General features: G+C 47.4%; 1 protein-coding gene across 6 annotated transcripts in view; it reads left to right on the forward strand.

Annotated features, from left to right (window-relative positions):
- LOC106861570 (mucosa-associated lymphoid tissue lymphoma translocation protein 1-like) overlaps nucleotides 1-18,906 on the forward strand; it is a 32,333-nt gene extending 13,427 nt beyond the window's left edge. The window contains exons 10-14 of one of the 6 annotated variants that reach the window (XM_014890028.2): nucleotides 59-186; nucleotides 449-580; nucleotides 706-857; nucleotides 7,421-7,546; nucleotides 9,610-11,788. In XM_014890028.2, coding sequence (XP_014745514.1) covers nucleotides 59-186; nucleotides 449-580; nucleotides 706-857; nucleotides 7,421-7,546; nucleotides 9,610-9,966 — 895 coding nt within the window. In that variant the 3' untranslated portion in view covers nucleotides 9,967-11,788. Of the gene's footprint in view, nucleotides 1-58; nucleotides 187-448; nucleotides 581-705; nucleotides 858-1,419; nucleotides 2,791-7,420; nucleotides 7,547-9,609; nucleotides 11,789-18,501 lie in introns of those variants that run through there. The other 5 variants (XM_088172278.1, XM_088172277.1, XM_088172275.1 and 2 more) reach the window with 5 other exon arrangements.
- Nucleotides 18,907-20,094: the final 1,188 nt, after the last annotated feature.

Below are 20,094 nucleotides of genomic sequence, written 5' to 3' on the forward strand. Positions count from 1 at the left end.
GACTTCATGCCAAATGCAGAACTGCGAGGATTCTGAAGAAATATCCTTACTCTTGCAGGAGCGAAGATGCAGAAGCCTATGAAATGCAGGATGGGGAGTTCAGCTCTGGCATCTTCATGAAATACCTGAAGAAACACATTCTGCAAGAGAAGAAGGTTACACACATGCTGGAGGATGTGTTAGAAGGTAAGAGAAGCTAGAAACCACTCGCTTCAGTGGCAGGGGTAAGAAGAGACAGCAGAGACCGAGTGGCTCCCCATCCCACCCCATCCCACCCCACCCCATCCCAGCCCGCACACCACTCTTCCCTAAAACCAAATCACAGGCCATGCCCCTTGAGAGCTTTCAGTAGCCTCCAAGCAGCATGGAGACATTCATGTAGGGCCTGAAAGGCAGGGAGATCAATAAGGAACCTGGAGTGATGCTTGTGCTTCCAACTCTTGCGCAGACATTGGCCGTGATCCCCTGGTCGCTGGGAAACAGGTGATGGAGATCAAGCACACTCTAAAGGAAGCCCGGTCCCTGACGGACCCCATCTGTCCCTCGAGAGCAGCCACTGAGCACTGGGGACACAGCCAAAGTGAGCTATACAGGGTGTGGGGAGGAGGGAACTGGGTGTGCCTGTGCCCTTCAGGGACACTGCTGTGCAGGGAGGTGTTGACAGAACCCTCCAGGGAGTTGATTGTGCTTGAATTTCCCTTCCAGAGCTGCCGAGCAAAACGATGACCTTCCCATGTGGGGTGCGGGTGGAGCTCCACTTCCTCCGACTCTTCTCCAACCTGATGTTCGTGTGTGCCAAGCCACAGCTGCCCCTGGCCCACATCACTGACCCCCAGCTCCTGCTCCGCCAGCTTGCCGTGAGTGCTCTGGCCAGTCCCCTTCCTGGGCTGCTTTCCCCTGGTCAGAGGTGGGGAGGGTGTTGGGCTGAGTCCTGAGGGCTGGGAACGGCTGATCCCAGGTGAAAAAGGATCCCCTCCTCTGCATACGCCTTTTTAAGGCTGCTTCCACATCTCAGTGGATTCCCTGCATTGCTCCTCATGCATCACAAAAAAGATTTGGCAGCAGTTTGATGCCTTTAACCAGTTATCCCTTAGATTGATTTCTGGCCTGCCTGATTAAATTATTGCATTTAATCTGATTGAGGCCAAGAGCTATTTTGTTTTCTGTATTAGGAAGTAGGTCTGGCTTTTTGACGTAGGCCTTCTTTAGCCTGCTTGCTAATACATCTCAATGCAACAATATATATTCCTTCCCGGTTGAGTTGTACCAGCCTCCTTGAACCCTTTCTCAAACCTTTCCTCACAGACCATGTGTCCACTGTGGCCTTTACTGATGGTCTCCATGCCACTTCTAATTATTTTGCTGCTACTGATCTAATTTGCTGCTCCTTTCTGTAACTATCTCTCTTGTTTTCTGTAGACCATCTCCCTTCCCATTTGTGGTGGATTTTTTGGCCCTTCTTTCTTGTGGAGGGACACTGCTCCTCAGCACATTGGGGTCACCGATGCAGTGGTGTATCCAGGAGGTTTAGAGCCTTATCCTGCCCGTTCCTAAACTGCAGCATTGATGTTTGTGAGCATCATGCATGAAAATTTTGTCTGTGTGTGTGAGCATGTATTTGTGTGCTTTGCCCCACATCAGTGACTGGGGGGAAGGGGGACCCAGCTGCCTGCTCCTGCCTCCAGAGCTGTCTCAGGAGGAATCAGGGAGGCAAAAAGGGACTCCAGTACAGCCAGATTCCTCTTCTTGTCCTAGTGCATGGTGGAGCTGGCTCAAACTGAGCTCCAGTGCTGTCTGCAGAGGCAGCAGCATGTCCTTCCATGACTGTCACCTGCCCCACCTCAGACATCACATCAGCCACAGGGATCCCTGAGATGCCCACAGGGGTACTGGGCTCCCTCTAGGATCCTGCCAGCACTCCTGGGGGATGCTGAGAGCTGCTGGGGCCCCCCCTAAGTCCCATGTGCATGGCTGAGCTGCTGGAGCTGGAGGCTGAAGGCCAACAACACCAGGCTGAATGTGAAGTTGTAAGCCCTGGGGAATGATCCAGAGCTGTTGAACAGAGAGCTGTTTCATTAAGGAAATGGAAAGTGTAGGAAATGGGAGTTTTCCCACCATTTGCCACATTCTGATTATCAAAGGGACTTAAATGGGCTTGCTGTGGGTTTGCTGGGAATAATTATGATGGAATTCTATAGCATTGTTCCATTTTCTGTAGTTGTCCCATATTCCCTCCCATCCTGTGTCTTGCCTGACTTCCATTTTTACCTGACAGGCACAGTCTTTAGAGGGAGAGGCTGCTCTAGCATATGACCTGTAAGGACTTGTTAGATTGCAATGGGTCAGTTTATGGGAACGTTTTAAGTTTGAATATGAGAATAATCAAATGGCTTTTTTGTAACTTAAAATATTGTTTTGTCCCCTGCTGCCTGCTTGGATTTTTGCAAGGGCCCTGAAAAATCCTTAACAGGGTTTTCAGTTTAAATAAGAAAAAAAGGGGGAATTATAGTTGAGGTTTGTTTTGAATTATGAATGAGGTTTGTTTTGAGAAGTATTGTCTGATTAAGGCCATTGGCCTGGAGACCAAGAAGAGAAGAAGAAGATAAGTAACAAGAAACCTGCAGCTGGGAAAAGTATTTTTAGAAAAGTTTTGTGGAAAACAGAGGCGTAGATGGTTTTACACCAGTCAATGTTATGTTGACAAATTGTAGCCAGTGAAGAAAGTGCAAACTGTGTAGAGGGTATAAAAGACAGCATGCTGTTGTAATAAATAGGTATTAGCCTTCTGAAGTATAGCGTGCCTTTTGTGTGTCACACCCGGCCCTATAGCGACAATGACCCAAGGCATTGCCATTTTTTTCTCAAAATTGTTTAAATCTTTACTTTTATAAAACCTTTATGTTGAATCTCCTTGTTTTCCAGACACTTGATCTGGAGCTGTTTGACATAATGGCCTTGTCAGTCAACCTTCCCCCAATTTATTTAGAATAACCCTATTTCTGGGCCAGCTAAAACCTGGCCTTGCCAATTCCTAGGCACCATCTTCATTAAAAAAACACATCCCACCATATGTTTATAAGGAAATGTTTATAAATGATTATTAATTGTCTAAAAAAATAAATTTAGAAAATCTTTTCTCCATTTTGTCCTATACATCCAGAAATTATCAAGGAGAGTATGGTAGGGAATTAGTTTGTGGAACAGGAGGCTATGGAGGCTGGGAATTTAACAGACTGCAGATACTTGTGGATAATGAGTTGCTGTCAGCTGATGGGTTTTGAATCCCATGTGTCAGAGCTTTAATTGATCACTTGAGATCACAGAGTCATGGAGTGTTTGGGTTTGGAGGGTATCTCTGTAGATCATCCAGTCCAACCCTCCTGCTAAAGCAGACACACCAGGTTGCTCCTTGCCCAGGTGAATGTCTTGAAGATCACTAGGCTGGAGAACCATGTGCATGTGGGACACAACCCTGGAGAGCTGGTGGATTTTCAAGGATCCTGATGGACAGGGAGTCAAGCAAAGGCATCAGGAGGCCTGCATGGATTTGCTGGGGGCTTCTAACTGAGCTCACACACGAAAAGGTGTGCAAGAGGTAGGGGCAGGTAATGTGGGAGGACTATAGAGATGCATTCAAGCTTGAGGAATGGGGCTCAGAAAGCCAAAGCCCATGTGGAGCTGGATCTGGGGACAACAAGAAAGGCTTCTACAAGTATCTCAGGACTCCCAGAACTCTGAAATTAAGAAGGTTTGGAGCAAGGGAGACTCTTGGAGGAGGAGCAGGACCAGGACAGGAAGCACTGGACATTCACAAACACCCAGCACCCATGAGTGCTGAGGGAGCTGGAGATGAGACTGCAAGCACACTCTCCGTCTCCTTATGGTCTTCCTGAGTCCTGAAAAAAGCAAGTGTCACTCCTGCCTTCCAAGGAGGGCAAGAATGAAGATTTGGGGAGCTCCAGGAAGGTCAGCCTCACTGTGATCTCTGAGAAAGTGACGGAGCCAATAACCCCCAAACACAGAAAATACAAGGAGGTGGTTGGGAGCAGTTATGATAGATTGCAAAGGGCCTCCATGCCTAATAACCTGATGCTTTCTTTCCGCACCAAAGTGACAAGCTCAGTGGACAAGGCAAGGGCAGTGGATATTGTTCATCCTCCATCTGTGTACAATTCCAGCTCCTCAGCATAAGAGAGACATGGACATACTGGAGAGACTCTGGCAAAGGGTCATTGAGCTGATGAAGTGGTTGAAGCACCTCCCCTGTAAGGAAAAGCTGAGAGAGCTGGGGCTAATCATCCTGTGGAAGGACAGGCTCAGGAAGAACTCATCCAGGACTACAAATACCTGCAGGGAGAGTGCAAAGAAGAAGGAGCCAGGTTCTTTCCAGTAGTGCTCGGTGCCAGGACTGGAGGCCATGGGCACACTCTGGTGCACAGGAAATTCCATTTAAAACTAAGAGAAAACTCTCCTTAGAGGCTGATTAAATATACTTGGGCTTTTTGGAAAATCAGGGCTGTGGGATTGATTTTTATTTTCACTGATGTGCTTGTTAAATACACAGATCCCGTAACACCAAGTGTCTCTGCAAGGTTCTACAGAGCAGATTTTTGAAGGATTTGGATAACTGAAGGTACAGTTCAGGGCCAAGGGTGTTATTCAGCAGATGAAAGTTGCTGCACGTGAGCAAGAATAAAAAGTAGTGTCAGCATGGGATGGGCAGTGAGTGGAGAACCAGTTCTGGTCAGAGTCCAAAACAGCTGAGGCAACAAAAACAGGGCACAAAACCATAGCAAGGCTGCAAACTAGACCTCTGAGATTTGTGTGAGATCCTCTCTGGTTTTCTTGGCTGTTGCTGGAACACTGGGTCCAAGTTCGGATCTGTGCTTCATGGAAAAAAAGTGTGCCAACTAAGACAAAGTAGTGAAAGCAAGGAGCGAGGCAATTGTAGCTTAGGCAAGAAAAGCAAAAATGTTGATTTTACGAGGCCTTGAAATCTATAAAAAGTTGTTTCCAACATGGAAGTAAGTTATGGTTTGAATTGCAGGGAGGAGATTCCAAAACAGAAAGGACATTGTCCCTAATCTCTAATCTAACCCTGCCCCTGCAGTGGGAAGCCGTTCCCTTCTTGTCCTGTCACTCCAGGCTCTTGTCCAAAGTTCTTCTCCAGCTCTTGGAGTCCCTTTGGGCATAGGAAGGGGCTCTAAGGTCTCCCTAGAGCCTTCTCTTCTCCACATGAACACCCCCAGCTCTCCCAGCCTGGCTCCAGAGCAGAGGGGCTCCATCCCCCAGAGAATCTCTGTGGCCTCCTCTGGACTCAATTCAGCAGCTCCACATCCTACTGCTGTTGGACCCCTCGGCTGGAGGCAGCTCTGCAGGTCAGAACATGGGCTGGAGGATCGAGCTGGCTGGGCACAGCAGGGCTACACCCTCCTTTCTGCAGCTATGCTGCCCAAGCCCTGAGCCAGCAGCATCTGGCTCGTCTGCTTCCTGTCTCTTTGGTCTCCAGGTTTAGTCTCCATTCACCAGCCTGATCTTCCCCAAACTCCCTCCACTTTATCTTTCCAGTAATGAGCTGCCAAGCGTGGAGATGGATTTGACTTTCTCTTGCACAGCGACAAATGGTGTTTCCTCAGGCTCCAGTGACCTGGATCAGCGATGATGCTACTCTTGTTCCACCAGCCGTGCATGCAGGGGGAATCCTGATGCCTGCAGATGCCAGCCAGCATTTGGAATCCAATGTTTTTCCTTATACTTTCCTGGCCAGAACTAAATTGCTTTGGCTGCTTGCAGGTAGCAGTTCAGGGAAGGCCAGGAAGAGCTCCCAGAGCCTCTCCAACTTCTACCTCCCCAAACATTGTAACAGCCTTCTTCACCAACATGCCCAGCACAACTTCTGCTAAAGATCACACTGGGACAGTTGCGAGAGCCAGCTGGCAGAGGGAAATCTTCTGGAAGGGGCTGGTAGACTGTGGTCTGTCACCCATTCTGAAGGGCTCGAATCCAAAGCAAGAAGGACTTGGTCACAGCCCCAAGGCTGCCAGAACTCCAGGAGCATTTGGACAATGCTCTCAGGCACAGTGTGGGATTGTTGGGCGTCCGTGCAGGGCCAGGAGTTGAACTTGTAGGTTCCTTCCAACTCAGGATATTCCATGACCTATGATTTCATAAGGCCTCTATTTCAGAAGTGTCTTGGTTTGAAAGACAGGTATTTGCTAAGGAAAAGCAAGAACCCCTTTTTCTGAGATGCAGAGTGCAGCCCCCTCCCTTCCAAATATTATAGTTTCAAATCAGAGGCTTTCAGGCAGAATATATGGGGATAGGAATAACAGTTCTTTACTGATATCTAACAAGGCAAACCGCAGAAACAACAGCTATAAAAATTGACAACAAAACAGAACAGTATAGCTCAGTTCCAGTTCCTTTTGGCCAAGGCACTCTCTCCCTGCACTCAGTTACCGGTGCTGTGGACAGGGCAGGTCCCGTGCAGTTGAAGAGGGCTGGAGTGACGGCGGCAGCGGCCCAGGGGTGAGAGGGATGGGGGAGTGACTCCCCCCTCACGGTGTTGGTCGTGGTGCTCGGCAGAGTGTCCCGACGTAGTAGGATGAGGTGGGAGAGCAGCAGAGTGATGTTCCATGGCAGGGAACGTGGCTCCCGGCGCTGGGATGGCAGGGGAGGATGCTGGATCGGAGCACTGGTGTCTTCCTTCGACTCCACGAGCGAGCTGAGAGAGAGCCCAGGCCCCTGTCCCACCTTTCCTTTTCCGGTCTCCCCCTATCCCCCACCCCCCTTCGAGAGAAAACTATTGCTACTAAGGTGTAGCCACAAATACTTAGCATAACAATGGGAAAAATTCCACGAAAGAAAAGGGACCAATTCAACCCCCAACAATAAGGCCTTGTCTCTTCCTGTGGTATTATTAGTGGCTCTACGATTCAATCAGTACTGCAGAGGATCTCATAGATATGGTGCTGTTTTGGTTAAATTTGAGTAACTCAGCAAGAATTAGCAGTTCTGTAGATGGTGGGGGACTAAATCAGCACTCAGCACAGCTCAGAGCTTCCAGCTCTGCCTTTGGAAAACTTGCTCCCTCCATGACACACTGCTGCCACTACTGGTGCTTTTGATACCAGTTGATGCTGCTTCCTGCTCTACTGAAAATACTACTGTACCCCATTTTTCACAGTAAGATCTACTCAGGGTCTTCTCATTGATATGCACAAGGCAAGTGCATATCAATGCATATCAAAACCTCTGCATTCCTTTTGCTTTCTGTAGTACTTCCATTAGGACACACAGCATTTCCACCAGGCAATGTATTAATCAAAGTCCTGAGCACATGTTTGATGGGCAGTTATGACTCAATGCTTCATGCTGATGCTGAAATTTCCTTGCATTTCGTCTTGTTTTCCTGGCCCAGGAGACGGATGATGTGGCCATCCAGAGGGAGAGCAGTCTGGACCACGTGGAGACTCTACTCGCCTTTGTGTACAAGCGGGAGGAGCTGGACTGTGTCTTCCAGCTCTGTGCACTGCAGAAAATTCAGGTAGAGAGTAGCTGATAGGCAAATTTCCACAGTTCTGTGCTCTCATGGAACTGGTGTCCCCATCTGCATGGCTGGAGCTGGATATGCCTCTCTGACCACGTCTGTGTCAGTGTCACATCCAGACCAAAGAGGAGTTTGTTGATCTTCAAGGCACAAAACCCACCCTCTTTTATAGAATCACAGACTAGTTTGGGTTAGGGGGGACCTTAAAACTAATCTCGTCCCATCCCCTGCTATGGGCAGGGACACCTTCCACTAGACCAGGTTGCTCCAAGCCCTGTCCAACCTGGCCTTGGACACTTCCAGGGATGGGGCGACCACAGCTTCTCTGTGCCAGGGCCTCACCGCCCTCACAGGGAAGAATTGCTTCCCAATATCTGATCTAACTCTGCCCTCTGGCAGTGGGAAGCCATTCCCCCTTGTCTTGTCACTCCAGGCCTTTGTCCCAAGTCCCTCTCTGGCTCTCTTGGAGGCCCTTTAGGCACTGGAAGGAGACTCTAAAGTCATCTTTGATCCTTCTCCAGGCTGGACATACTCAGCTCTCCCAGCATGTTTCCATAGAAGAGCACTGTCTTTTCACCTCACCTTTTCCACCTCAGCAAAATCTTTCTGATTTACAATCAGGCTTGCAAAACCCGAGTGTGGATGCTCTTTGCTTTTGTGTTGTCTCCCCTGCCCGATCTTCCTATCAAAGCTGACCCACAGCAGCTGCTGCTGAGAGCAGAGAGAGGCATCACTGGTCATGCATTGTTCTATTTTTCTTTGCTGCCTGGCCAGGGAGGCTGCTCTTTGCCCCGTCAACCATGGGGAGGTCAGACCTGCCCAGTTATTTCAGGTGGCAGAATGTCTCACTAGGCTGTGTGCTTGCCTGAGAGATGAGCCCATGGGCTGGCCAGGATCTCCAGTCATCAGAGTAGCACTGCCAAGCCTGATCCAAGCTGTGCCTCTTTGGCACACTTCGAAACACCCTCAAACTATTTAAAGACCATGAGAGAAGCAGAATTGATTGTCCCCTGACTTGTCGCTCCTCAAACAGCAGTATGCACCTTGTTTATATTTGGATTTTTCTTCCTTTGTTTATATTTGGATTTTTCTTCCCCCCCTAACACACAGCCAGTGGATCTTACACCAAGTGCTGCTCTCAAGCGGCTGCCTGGATCTTCCTACAACCAGTTCTGCTTGCTCTGTACATGATGTGCTTCAGCATATGGCAGTGCTTTCAGTTCTTGATTGTTCCTGGAGCTTTTTTCTGAACCTTTCCCAGTTGTTCTGCATTGCATTCAAGTGCAGACAGGAGACCTGGACCAGGCATTGCCTGCCAAAATCTTGTTCCATAATACATCTCCCTGCTCTTTACAGGTGTTTCAGGCATAGTGCCAGGCTGGGGATCTGTTTTCAGGGGTTTGACTGCCATGAATGCGGTTATTCTCTTATTTCTTCATCTTTTATAAAATTCTAAAATAGTTCTAGGCTGTGAATAGATCCCTGTGGAGCACTGCTGGTTAAACCTGTTGGCTTTTACAGTGTGAAGTGTGTTTTAGTTCACAGAATCTCAGAATGATTTGGGCTAGAAGAGACCTTAAAGTTCATCTCGTTCCACCCCCTGACATGGGCAGGGACACCTTCCACTAGATCAGGGTGCTCCAAGCCCCATCCAACCTGGCCTTGGACTCTTCCAGGGCTGTAAGTGGTTCATGCTTTTCTCTCCTGTGTGCATTGGTCTTGGCCATGGTGCAGCTGCTCCTGCCCCTCTGTGCCCACATCCCAGGAGTGATGCTCGCAGTGACAGTGCCCTGATGGAGCTGATGAGATCCCACATGGCCTGATTTCAGGAGAGGTCCTGAAATCCTAAATCCATGGCTGAGGCCTGCAAGCATCCTGAGCTGTATGAGTATGTACAGCTCATTTTCTCTGGCAGTAGTGTTGCTCCATCATGCCACAGCATGGGGCTGTGAGCCTGCACAGCAGCCAGCCAAGGCTGCTTTCTGGCAGCAGCAGTAGGAAAGCTCTACTTCCAATCTAATTCTCCCATTCACTTTGCGTTCTTTGTTCTCCCCTTCCAGACAGATGTGGTCCTGCAGTTGGATTTACATTACATCCAGCAAAGCACAAAACAGAAGACTTGTGAAAGCCTGCAAACAACCCTCCAGAAATCCCTGCTAAGGCAGTTTTTCAGCCAGAGGAGTGACTCCCAGCCAGACTCCCAGCAGGCTCCTGCCCACACAGACAACGTGTGCCTGCAAGATGCATTGACACTGAGCACTGACCCAAAGGGCCAGGCATCCCTGAGCTCTGGCCACAGCTTGCCCAGCAGCAGCCCCTCCAACTTCAGCAGCGAGCCCGAGGAGAATGATGAGAGCGACCTGGGCAAGCTCTGCTTGGCACTGCTTCAGGCTGGCCCAGGGCAGGACAGGCCCTGAGCCTCAGCCTTGGGAGCTGCTCTTTTAATTGAGGCCTCAATTTGAGTGCTAAATCTGTCAGAATTCATCATCTGCTTCCCAGTCTTGGCATCACCCTGTCTGAATGAGGCCAAGTCTGCTTTTTTTGAAAGGTTTCTCCTATCTGCACCCTGTGGAGTGCAGGGCCTCAATTCCCAGTAGGAATATTCCCTGTCCCATGGAAACATCAGGATCAGCGGGGAGTCGTTGTGTTGTCTGGCAGAGGACACAGCCACCCAGTCATAACATTGCCAGGCAAAAATCAGTGTTGCTGCTAGGCAAGGGCACAGGCTGATGTTTTCTGCCTGAAAACAAATGTTGCTGCATTGAATGTGATGAGAAGCCCACAAACACTACAGACCCCTCTGACTCAAATCCCAGCCATGACTGCTGGATCTCACCAAGCTGTGCAAGGGACACAGGGCTGCATGTAGGGGACCAGGTGAAATAGTGTAGGCTCTCCATGGAGGCCCAGTGTGGTTTCCTTCCCATGCCTGTGTCAAAGCAGGTGTTAAGTAATGCATTTTATATATTTCTAAAGCATGTATTTAAAATGGGGAGGGAGACAGTAGCTTGCCAGGAAAAGGAATGTCAGATGTTCCGTTCAGTGTGTGTTTACACTGGAGGCTGGTGTTGTAGCATCCAGGCAGGTGCACTTCCTGCCTGGTACAGGGGCATTGAAAGGTGTTCAGCCCTCTGCAGTTCCACGTTCTCAGGTGCAGAATGTCCTACAGGAGAGATAGAACGTACCAAGACTGAGAAAGAATAACCTCAAAAAAGTTATTACTAGTTCAAATTGTTTTGTCTGAGTGCCTGTGTGTGCTGTGGGCAACGTCAAACACTACATGGAGAGCCAGCTGTCCAGGGAGGGCCACAGGCGAACAGGGCCCTAAGGACAGCCTGGGTGGGCACAGGCCCCTCCCTAATTGCTTCCCTAATGTGTATTTGATAAAGGTGATTGCTCAGTAACAGCCAGTGCCATAGGGAAGTGTGGGGTCTACATCCTTGGAGGACAGTTCACTTTGGACTGCAGAAGGTGCCAATGACCTGATTCAAGCTGGCTGAGGGCTGGACCAGAGACCACTGGAGATCCCTTCTGGCTGCTGTGGTCCTGTGGAATAGGCTGGAGGGCAGAACTTCTTGAGAGGTCAAGGGTAGCGGGGTGCAGAGAATGCTTGAGCTCTGTCTTGTTTTAAAAGAGGGTTGGAGGCAGAATTTTTTCAGTTTTGCTCTCCTTCAGCAGTGAAGATACATCCTTGTCTGTGGTGTCAGTTGCAGCATAGAAAAATCTGAAACGTTGCTTCCAGATAAACCATTCTACGAGTGCTGGAAACCTGTCCAAAGAGAACAGAGGAGGCTTTTATTCTTCTCACAGTGAGTAGAGCCAAGGGAAAGAAGAGTGGCCCCAGCCGGCTGCAGACTAGAAAGTCTCCTAGAAGAAGAATCTAAAGCTCAAAAAAAAAAAAAAATTCAGAGGATGTAGTTTAAATAAGATGGGCTGATAGAGAAGCTAAAGCAGAAAATTATAAACTAATTTCAGGAAGAACCAAAGATCAACTCAGCACCAGCAGCCACTGAGGACAGATCAGTGGGAATGGCTTGGCAGGCATTTGGGAGGAGCTGGGGCTCTTCCTGCCTCTGTGAGGATTGTTCACACCCACCTGTGCTTTTGAGGCATAGCTTGTTCCTGGCTCACATTATCATGCCAAATGTCATCTAATGTGAATGTTTATCTCATTCAAAGCAAGCCTGTTTATTTTTTTTTAATAAAACACTATTGGTGTTTTTCGTGTACAAAGCTTCACGTGGCTCTGAGTTAACTGTGTTTATTTTCCCTCTAATTGCCAGCATGTAACTTAATATTGATCTGCTTGGGTTTCATGATTCCAGTTTGAGCTTCTAGGCTCTTCTGGGTGAGCATTGTTTCTTTTTTTAGGTAACTAACAATACTGAATTTTGGATTTAGAAGGCGGATCAAGTGACTAGATAGAATGAAGTTATGTCAGGTGAAACACGTAGATTAAAAGAAGTCCTCATTCGTTGTGATTTGTCCATCTGCTTTGTAAGTGTGGCTCTGGTGGCTTAGGTGGTCTCCTGTCTTGGTGGCAACCACAGCACTTTTCCCTGTCACCAGTTCTGCTCCTCCAAGGAGACCATCAGCCAAGCCCAGGGGAACCACCACATTCTCATGGTGGTTCTTTCCCTGAGATGATGGTTTGTCATGTCTGGGAACTTGCTGAATTGCAAAGGTGGACTTTGTGTCCTGGACCTCAGCTGGAGTCCTTGTAAGAGGGGATGGAACTATGGATCTGACGTCTAGAGAGGCTGATCTGGAACAGAGACTAGACAGTTAAAAGAATAAAATTGGTATTCATTAAAACCTGCTGGGCCAGCTGGAAGGGTGGAAAGGGAGGAGTGCTCAGGCAGCAGCAGACAAAGAGGGATCAAAACATCAGCTCCAGTTTACATTCTATTTCTGCCTCCTTACCTTCCACAGCAACTGCCCTCCACTTCCTCTGTGTCTGAGCCAGTCTGTGCCTAGAGGCTACAAACAGCACTTAGAACCATTTTTGTAGATAATACCGATGCTTTGCTTCACCCAAGTCTTTAAAATGCACCAAGTGAACTGAAGCTTTAAAGCAATATATGACGAAAATAGCAGCACTTAAATATTCAATAATTTTATTTTTAGATAGATGCCCTTCTTTTCCTCTCTAATAGGGCAGATATGTCAAAGGGAAAGACCTTAGACAACAGCCTGATATGTTCTGCTACAGAATTCATTTGGGATGTAGTTCTTGGCTCCTTTGCTGAGTTTTGGCAGTTCCTGACAAAACAAGGCAAGTGTACCCAAAAGGATTGAGAAAACAAGGCAGCGAAAATCAGAGAAATCAGGGAGTCTTGAAAATGCCATTTCAGTCTGTTATTGGAAAGTCCTGAGCCCAAGTGCAGTCAAGAGTTGTGTTACATGTGTATTGGCAGATCCACCCCAGCCTGGCACCCTTCTGTTGGCTGCAGATTCCAGAAGGTTTGTATTCAGTTGGCATTTTTGTAATCAAAGGAAGGAAAAGGTGGATTTGTCTCATATCAACCACACTCCAGCCTCAGCCAAAGAGAGAAAGAAACACAAGACAGGTCCTTCATTTCAGGAGTCATTTCTGGGGGAAAAAATTCATTATGGGGCAATGTTGAGTAATTTCATTACCAGCTCACTTAACTCTTTCCATCTTTTTGGAAAAAATCCTTCTCCTTCACAGGAGTAAATCTGAATTTACTCTTATTTTCCACATTAAGAGGTTTTCCATGATGTACAGAACCTGCAAGATCATTTCCTACTCCACATTACAGGGCAGAGTGCATGGTGCTGTTGATGGAACATGCTCGCAGTGTAATAAAACATGTAGAGGGACACACAGGGAAAGTCCAAGATTCAACAATATAGTTTTGGTCTTCTTTCCCTAGTCTTTGGAAGTAGCTTCTGATAGAGGCAGGAGAGATCCTGAAGGCATTCAAGGGCCATTCACTCCCAGGGAAGGAAGGAGCTTCCCAAAGGGCAAGTTACTTGTTCTCTAGAAGTTCACACTGCCTTTCATGTGGACAAAGAGTTAAGAGAATGATCTTGTGAACTGATATGATATGGGAATCACCTGTTTTCTGAAATGCTGAGGGTTGCTTTCATTAGCTGAGGATGACTTCTGGAACACCAGGTACTGGAAGTCAACTTCCTTTGAGCACAACAGGACCATGCACAAGACAGTAATAGGAGACATGGGCTCAGTACTAGCGAGGAGGGAATCATTAAATCCAGGTGCTGCTCTCACAGCCAGTGTGTCACAGACAGCCTTTATCCATCGTGTTTTGCACATGGAGACATCTACAGCTCTGCTCTCCTCTCTTCCCAGTGCTGGCAACTGTCCTGCATCCAACAGAATGTTGGATTATGTCCCTCCCAACCAGTGCTATGATTGTGCTACCAGAATACGCCCAGAAGAGTGTGTGTGTTCTGAGTGATTCTGAACACCAAACTGGGCATTTCAAGGCTCTGTTTCAGCGAAATATTCCTTCTCCCTGTCCAAAAAGCAAACAAGGACATTGGTCCAGCTTATCTGGATTCAAAACTTAAAAAACAAAACTCATGGCAGGGCAAGAAAATAAGGAAAAAGTGGTAAAACAATTCATTTGAAAATGTCACATGGTTCAGATTCAGTTCTTTCAGGCCTCCCCATCAGGTGGATGGTTCAGGAATGAAACCAGGAGCACAGTTTGAAACAAAAAAATTAAGTGAAGCCATCCACTGTCAAGCTAATAAACCCAAGATGACTCATAAGGAGATTCACACTGCTGACCTTCATTTGGGAACCTCTGCAGAGACCTGGGGCACCTCTTTGGAAAGCAGAGGCAGGAGCAAGTCTGGTGTCACAGTGAAGCTTTCAGACCACTATTTTCTTATTAATGGTGAGAAATTATTGATAGCACAGACTTTTCATGTCCCAGAGTTCTGTCCTCTATCACAGGTTAATTCAATTACTGTTTTGCCATTGTTATTAATCTCTTGAAATTAGGTCTGTAATCATGTGGCAGTGAAGAGAAAAACACATCAAAAAAGGAGGCTCCTTGAAATGCTTGAAATTGCTTCTTATCTTCACAGTTTGGATAACCTTTTGCATAACAAGCAGCAATTTCAAATATATTGGTCATATCACCCCCTCAAACAGATAGAAGACACACTTTGATATTACAGACCAGACTTCATGCGCAGGAGAAGAACTGACGTGGCGTCACACAGTAAGGAAGAGCTAATGTCTCTTTGATAAAACTGACTTCACTGAGTTGGATTTTCTTGCCACAGTGTCAGGAATAGTTGACGAGACAGATGTATTATTAAGTGGTAAAAATAAACAGATGGAAGAGACAAGTGAGGGATTTCAGCTGTGACTTTCCAGAATGTTTCAGCAAAGAATAACGTCCTCATTTCCATTCCCTACCAGAGATGAAAAATAGGCAATAGTTACTCAAGGACTACATGGCTGGAGCAGTGGGGCGCCCATAGGTCCCTACTCCACACCTGCCCTCAGGGCATGTGAGATGGGGCAGTTTGGGGTCCCAGCGGGGAGTGCTGTTCCTGACCTGCTGCTCCTCCAGATTCAAAGTCACCATTGTGGAGAACATTGGTGCCTGACCACATGAGTGCTGACTGCCTTGGGTCCTCCAGGGAATTGGAACCTATTTTTGAGACTTACATCTTCTCTCTCAGACCCAGGAGAAGAGCTGGGAAAGGGTCTGGAGCAGCTGAAGGAGTTGGGTAGGGGGCTCAGCCCAGAGGAAGAGAGGCTCAGAGGGGACCTTCTTGTGCTCCGAGACAAGACAGTGCAGCCAGGTGGGGGTACAGCAATGCTCTCATGGAACAAGGGATAGGATGAGAGGAAAATGACTGAAGTTGTACCAGGAAAGTTTAGATTGGATATTGGGGAAAAATTCTTCACAGAAAAAGTGAAGGTTGCCCAGGTTGCCCAGGGCAGTGATGGAGTCACCATCCCTGGAAGCATTCAAAAAAACATGTGGATGTGGCACTTGAGGACATGGTTTAGTGGTGGACCTGGCAGCTGGACTAAATGATCTTAGAGGGCTTCTCCAACCTTAATAATTCCACCATCCTATGATTCTATAAGACGTTTCATTCCCTGCAAATGCAATGGTACAGCACCAGCTCCTGCAAATGTGACACTGAAATAGGGTCAAGTGACAGCGTTTAAGTGTGGGGCAGCTGACTTTGTCATCTGGGGTCCTCATCACAGCAGGACACAACACAAAATCCATTTTTCTGAAGAGCTGATGGTCAAGGGATGTTGTTCTCAGACCTGGCTCACGTCCAGGCCATTGGGCCTTGCCAGAAGAGCAGAGGGTGGCTTCTGCTTTGTCACTGCAGCCACCTCTCGGCCAGCCTGCTTTATTCTTCTCTGTCACTTCATATAAATTATAAAATATTAAATCAGATAAATACCTCTAACCTTTCTGGTTGATAAGAAAATATATTGCTCAGCCTCCTAAAATGCCTTTTTTTTTTTTTTTTGCTGGAAAATGCTAATGGCATTATATAAAGGTTATTTCAGCCTCCTTTCAAATCTGGAGATGTGGCAAAACAATCATGGTGCCCTTTGTTTATGCCTTTTTAATGATTGCTTTTACCTTCAGGTATTTGAGGCTTCTGCATCTTTTCAGGTGATCCTCTGAAAAGTCCTTTGCCTGCTTTTTTGTGGAAACATCCTGAGGAATGTAAATGTGCCTGTGATTTTAGAGGTCTTCATGCATTACGGGGCAAAGTTTGTTTTAACATAGTCTTTACCACAGCCTGCAGAGGAATCTCAGCTCCGACGCTTGAAGCACCTCTTCCCTCTTCTTTTTCCCACTGACCTTGGTGTCACCATGTTGTTTTCCTCATGTGTTTTCACTTCCTCTTCTTCTCTGACTAGAAGAAAAACTGTTGCTCATAGGTACCTTTGCCAACAAGTTCCAGTAATTCAGATTCTTGCAGGATTTCACTGCGTCGAGAGGTCGATCTCGGTCTAGGTTCCGTGTCAGGGTGTCACTCACCGTGTTTTTGCTGCCAGCCGTGTGACCCTACTGCCATTGCGTGGGCAGTGGCAGCCACTGACGTTCTTTAACACCTTTTTTCATGCGGTGTGCCAGCAGGAGCAGCCACTGCTGCCGGCTCTGCCCTTTTGCCTGAGGCGCAGCTGGCCGGGGTGGCCAGGCAGGCAAGGTTTGCTGTGGGCCACGCTGAGGTGATGGCAGCCTGTTTTGATTTAGGGTAAATTTGGGAGGAAACTTTTGAATGGGATTTTTTTTTTTAGAAAATAGATTTAAGTAGTTCTTCCCCCAACTGGTTTGGGAAAATATTTCTTTGGAGAGAAGTGGAAAAAAACCCTGTTTATTTAACAGGCAAAGCACTTCCTAGCACAAAAATGAACAATACTAAACAGCAAAACCTCTTGCTGCTCCAAAGAGATGGCAAATTCAGAAGAGTCCCTTCTGTGGGTTGCAGCCTGGCTCACTCAGTCTGTTCTCAGTCCATCCAGAGCTGGGAAATGCCATGGCCCAGGTCAGGCCTGGTGGGCCACAAGTGTGAACTCCTGGTGCTCCTCTGGGTTTTCAGTACAGAGCAGGTGTGAACATTTCCAAGAAAAAGGAAAAAACCCCACAGTCTAGGGAGCTTCTCTGCCTCAGCTAGCCAGAAACTAAGCAAGAGCAAAGGAGAGCTCTCTCCTGCTGTCCACTGCAGACAACACAGTCTGTGTGAAGGAGAGGGGGGAGCGAGTGCAGACTGGGATAACAAACTCTGCACCTCTGTTCTCCCCCTTCACTCCTGGAACCAGTCTTAAAGCTGCAGAACTCAATACTCAACATTAACAGAATTGATGACTGGGGATACAAGCATTATAAAGTCACTCCAAGACACAGCTGCAGCAGATTGCTGCGCCCTGTGCCAGGAAGGAGAAGCCACCGCCCTGCCCCTGCCCTTTTGCCTGCGGTGTGGCTGGCAGAGGAGAGGCAGCCAGGCAGGCAAGGCTTGTCACAAGCTGCACCAAAAAGGCAGCAGCCATGGTGCATCACCGTGTGCTGCACCGGGGATGGCCCCCAGCTGCAGTGTCTCAACATCCCTGGAAAAAAGGCTGTGAGCACCGTTTTGATTTTCTTCTTAAATATGTCATCACAGAGGAGTTACCAACCTCTCTAATTGGGCCTGTATCATGTCTCTCTTCCGAGCCATACGAGTCTGGCTCCGTTGGATGTGGTGGAAGCTTCTAGCAACCTCTCACAGAAGTTACCCTCATGGCTCTCCCCCAGACCAAAAACCAGGTTGTGCCAAATCAACACACACTCCATGAGACAGAGTAAGTCCCTGTTTAATGCTCATCCATTGCCATGATTTGGCATCAGCCCAGTCAGCCCATCTGAACTCCTCCTGTAGGACATAAAGAAAAACATCACAACCCCCCAGAACATCAGCACACTCCAGTGGCTTCGTTTGGGCCACTTCAGTGGTTAGAACAAAAAGACTGTCCCAGACACACATGGTCCCTGTGTCATGGGCAGAAGTGCAGAAGCTCTTTCTGAGGTCCTTGTGTGATGCATATCCTTCTCAAGGAATGTGACATATAACAATAGGGCCAGAGGAAATGGCTTCAAGTTGCACCAGGGGAGGTTTAGGTTGGATATTAGGAGAGATTTCTTCATTGGACATTATATGACATGGAAAGATGCTCCAGGAGAAGATGACACATGCTACCTCCTAAAGAAGCCAATTCCCTTATTACCTGTTTCCTTCCTACCTCAACCTACTTATCTACCTGGAGGTTATAATCTTATCCTGTATACCTCATTGTGATTTTATTCTTTGACTTCATCACTGCATTAATAAGCCCTACTTATCCCTTTCATAGGAAGAGGTTTTATGATCCACAATGCAATAAAGCTGCTTATTCATTCCTGGCTCCTCTCCATTCTTTTCCCTCATAGGAAATGCTGCTGTTTCCAGGTAGGCTGCAATGAGAGTGCTGAGCACATTTCTCTGCTGCGCTGGCATGAGTCAATACGAGTTCAACCTTTGGAAAATTGTTTCTTGAAGGCCAGAGACATTTATTTGTCCTACAGTTAAACATCTCTCACTGACACATCAGAGCCACCAGAGCCCATCGTTCAGTGTCCTGAGTGACAGCCCAGCTTAATTGAGGCCCCACGGATGCCTAACAGGATAAAAAAAGGACATGAAAGACTCTAATGTCTGCAGTTAAAGGGATCAGTGTGGGAGGCCCACATTTGAAAACTTCATTTTCAGATGACTTTTGACTATGCTATTACAGTGCTTTCTCAGCACCGTCTGTCATGTTTGTAAGGCATAAAAATAATTTTATTCTTAACAAATCTTACAATTGTTTTCTTTTTGTTATTTTTTTCCTGGAAAGTCCATTTGTCATACCCCCTTATAGTTTCCTATCTTTTTTCCTTTCTCTCAAAGCTCGGTTTGAATAAAAAGTATTCAGAACCCTGCACTTCTTATGATACCCTGTGTGCTGATGGGACTTGGAGCAACTTGGTCTAGTGGAAGGTGTCCCTGCCTGTGACAGTGAGTGGAGCAAAATGAGCTTTAAGGTCCTTCCAAACCATTCTGGGATTCTATGACTTTCTAACTCTTAGAAAATTGGTATTGCATCTAATTCTGCTTCTCAGGATCTGCAGCCCCACAACATGTGGCTGACAGCTGTGACCTCTCCAGGAGAGTAATTCCTGCTGATTAATACCAGCCAGTCTCCAGTAAGTCTTTCACAGGGGCATGGAACTGTGTCCTGTGTGACATCAGTATGGGCTGCCCCATTAGGCAGAGGATGCAGAACTAAAGGTGTTACAAGGGCCAAAAGCAAGGCAGGAATGAGAGGCAACACAGGAGGGAGAGAAGATGCAGGAGGCACAGGGGATACAGGAGGCTGAAGCTGCACTGACTTGTCTACATTTATCCTCCTGCAGTAGATATGGGGGCCTCTGCCCTCGTGTGAAACAATGCAAGACACAAAGTTGAAGGCAAGACATTTGTGTTAACAAAATTGAAGCCAAATTGAAAGATTAGCAGTTTTTCCAAGGTGCTGGTCTTTCCCTTGACTGAGAGCTTGGTGGAAGCATTACCCAGGGAGTGAGAGCAATAGAGTGCCCTGGAGCACACCCTGACTTCCTCACGGGACATGCATTGTGGCACCATGCAGGTGGATTCCAGCTCCTGATCCAAATGCATTAGTATGCCATTAGTATGACATTAATGTGATATTAATATGGCAGGGTGGAAGTCAAACACAGAAGATTTTTTGCCTCACATGTGGGAGTCCTAGAAACTTGAAGGTTTGGAGAGCAAGAAGAAAAACCCTCTGGTTCCTAGTTATCCTCTTGTCCCTGGTTATGAAGAAAAGCCTCTGCCCCAGATTGGGAACAATTTGAAATCGTGCTATTCAGCACAGCTTCTGGGGTAAAGCCTCAGCATGTGCCACCCTGCCTGGGGCTGGACCCACCCCACTTGCACCCAGCTGCATATTAAATTGCTCAGATGCCTCACAGTCCCCCATG

Source organism: Sturnus vulgaris, chromosome 13, assembly GCF_052056855.1.
Source record: "Sturnus vulgaris isolate bStuVul1 chromosome 13, bStuVul1.hap1, whole genome shotgun sequence".
NCBI lineage: Eukaryota > Metazoa > Chordata > Aves > Passeriformes > Sturnidae > Sturnus > Sturnus vulgaris.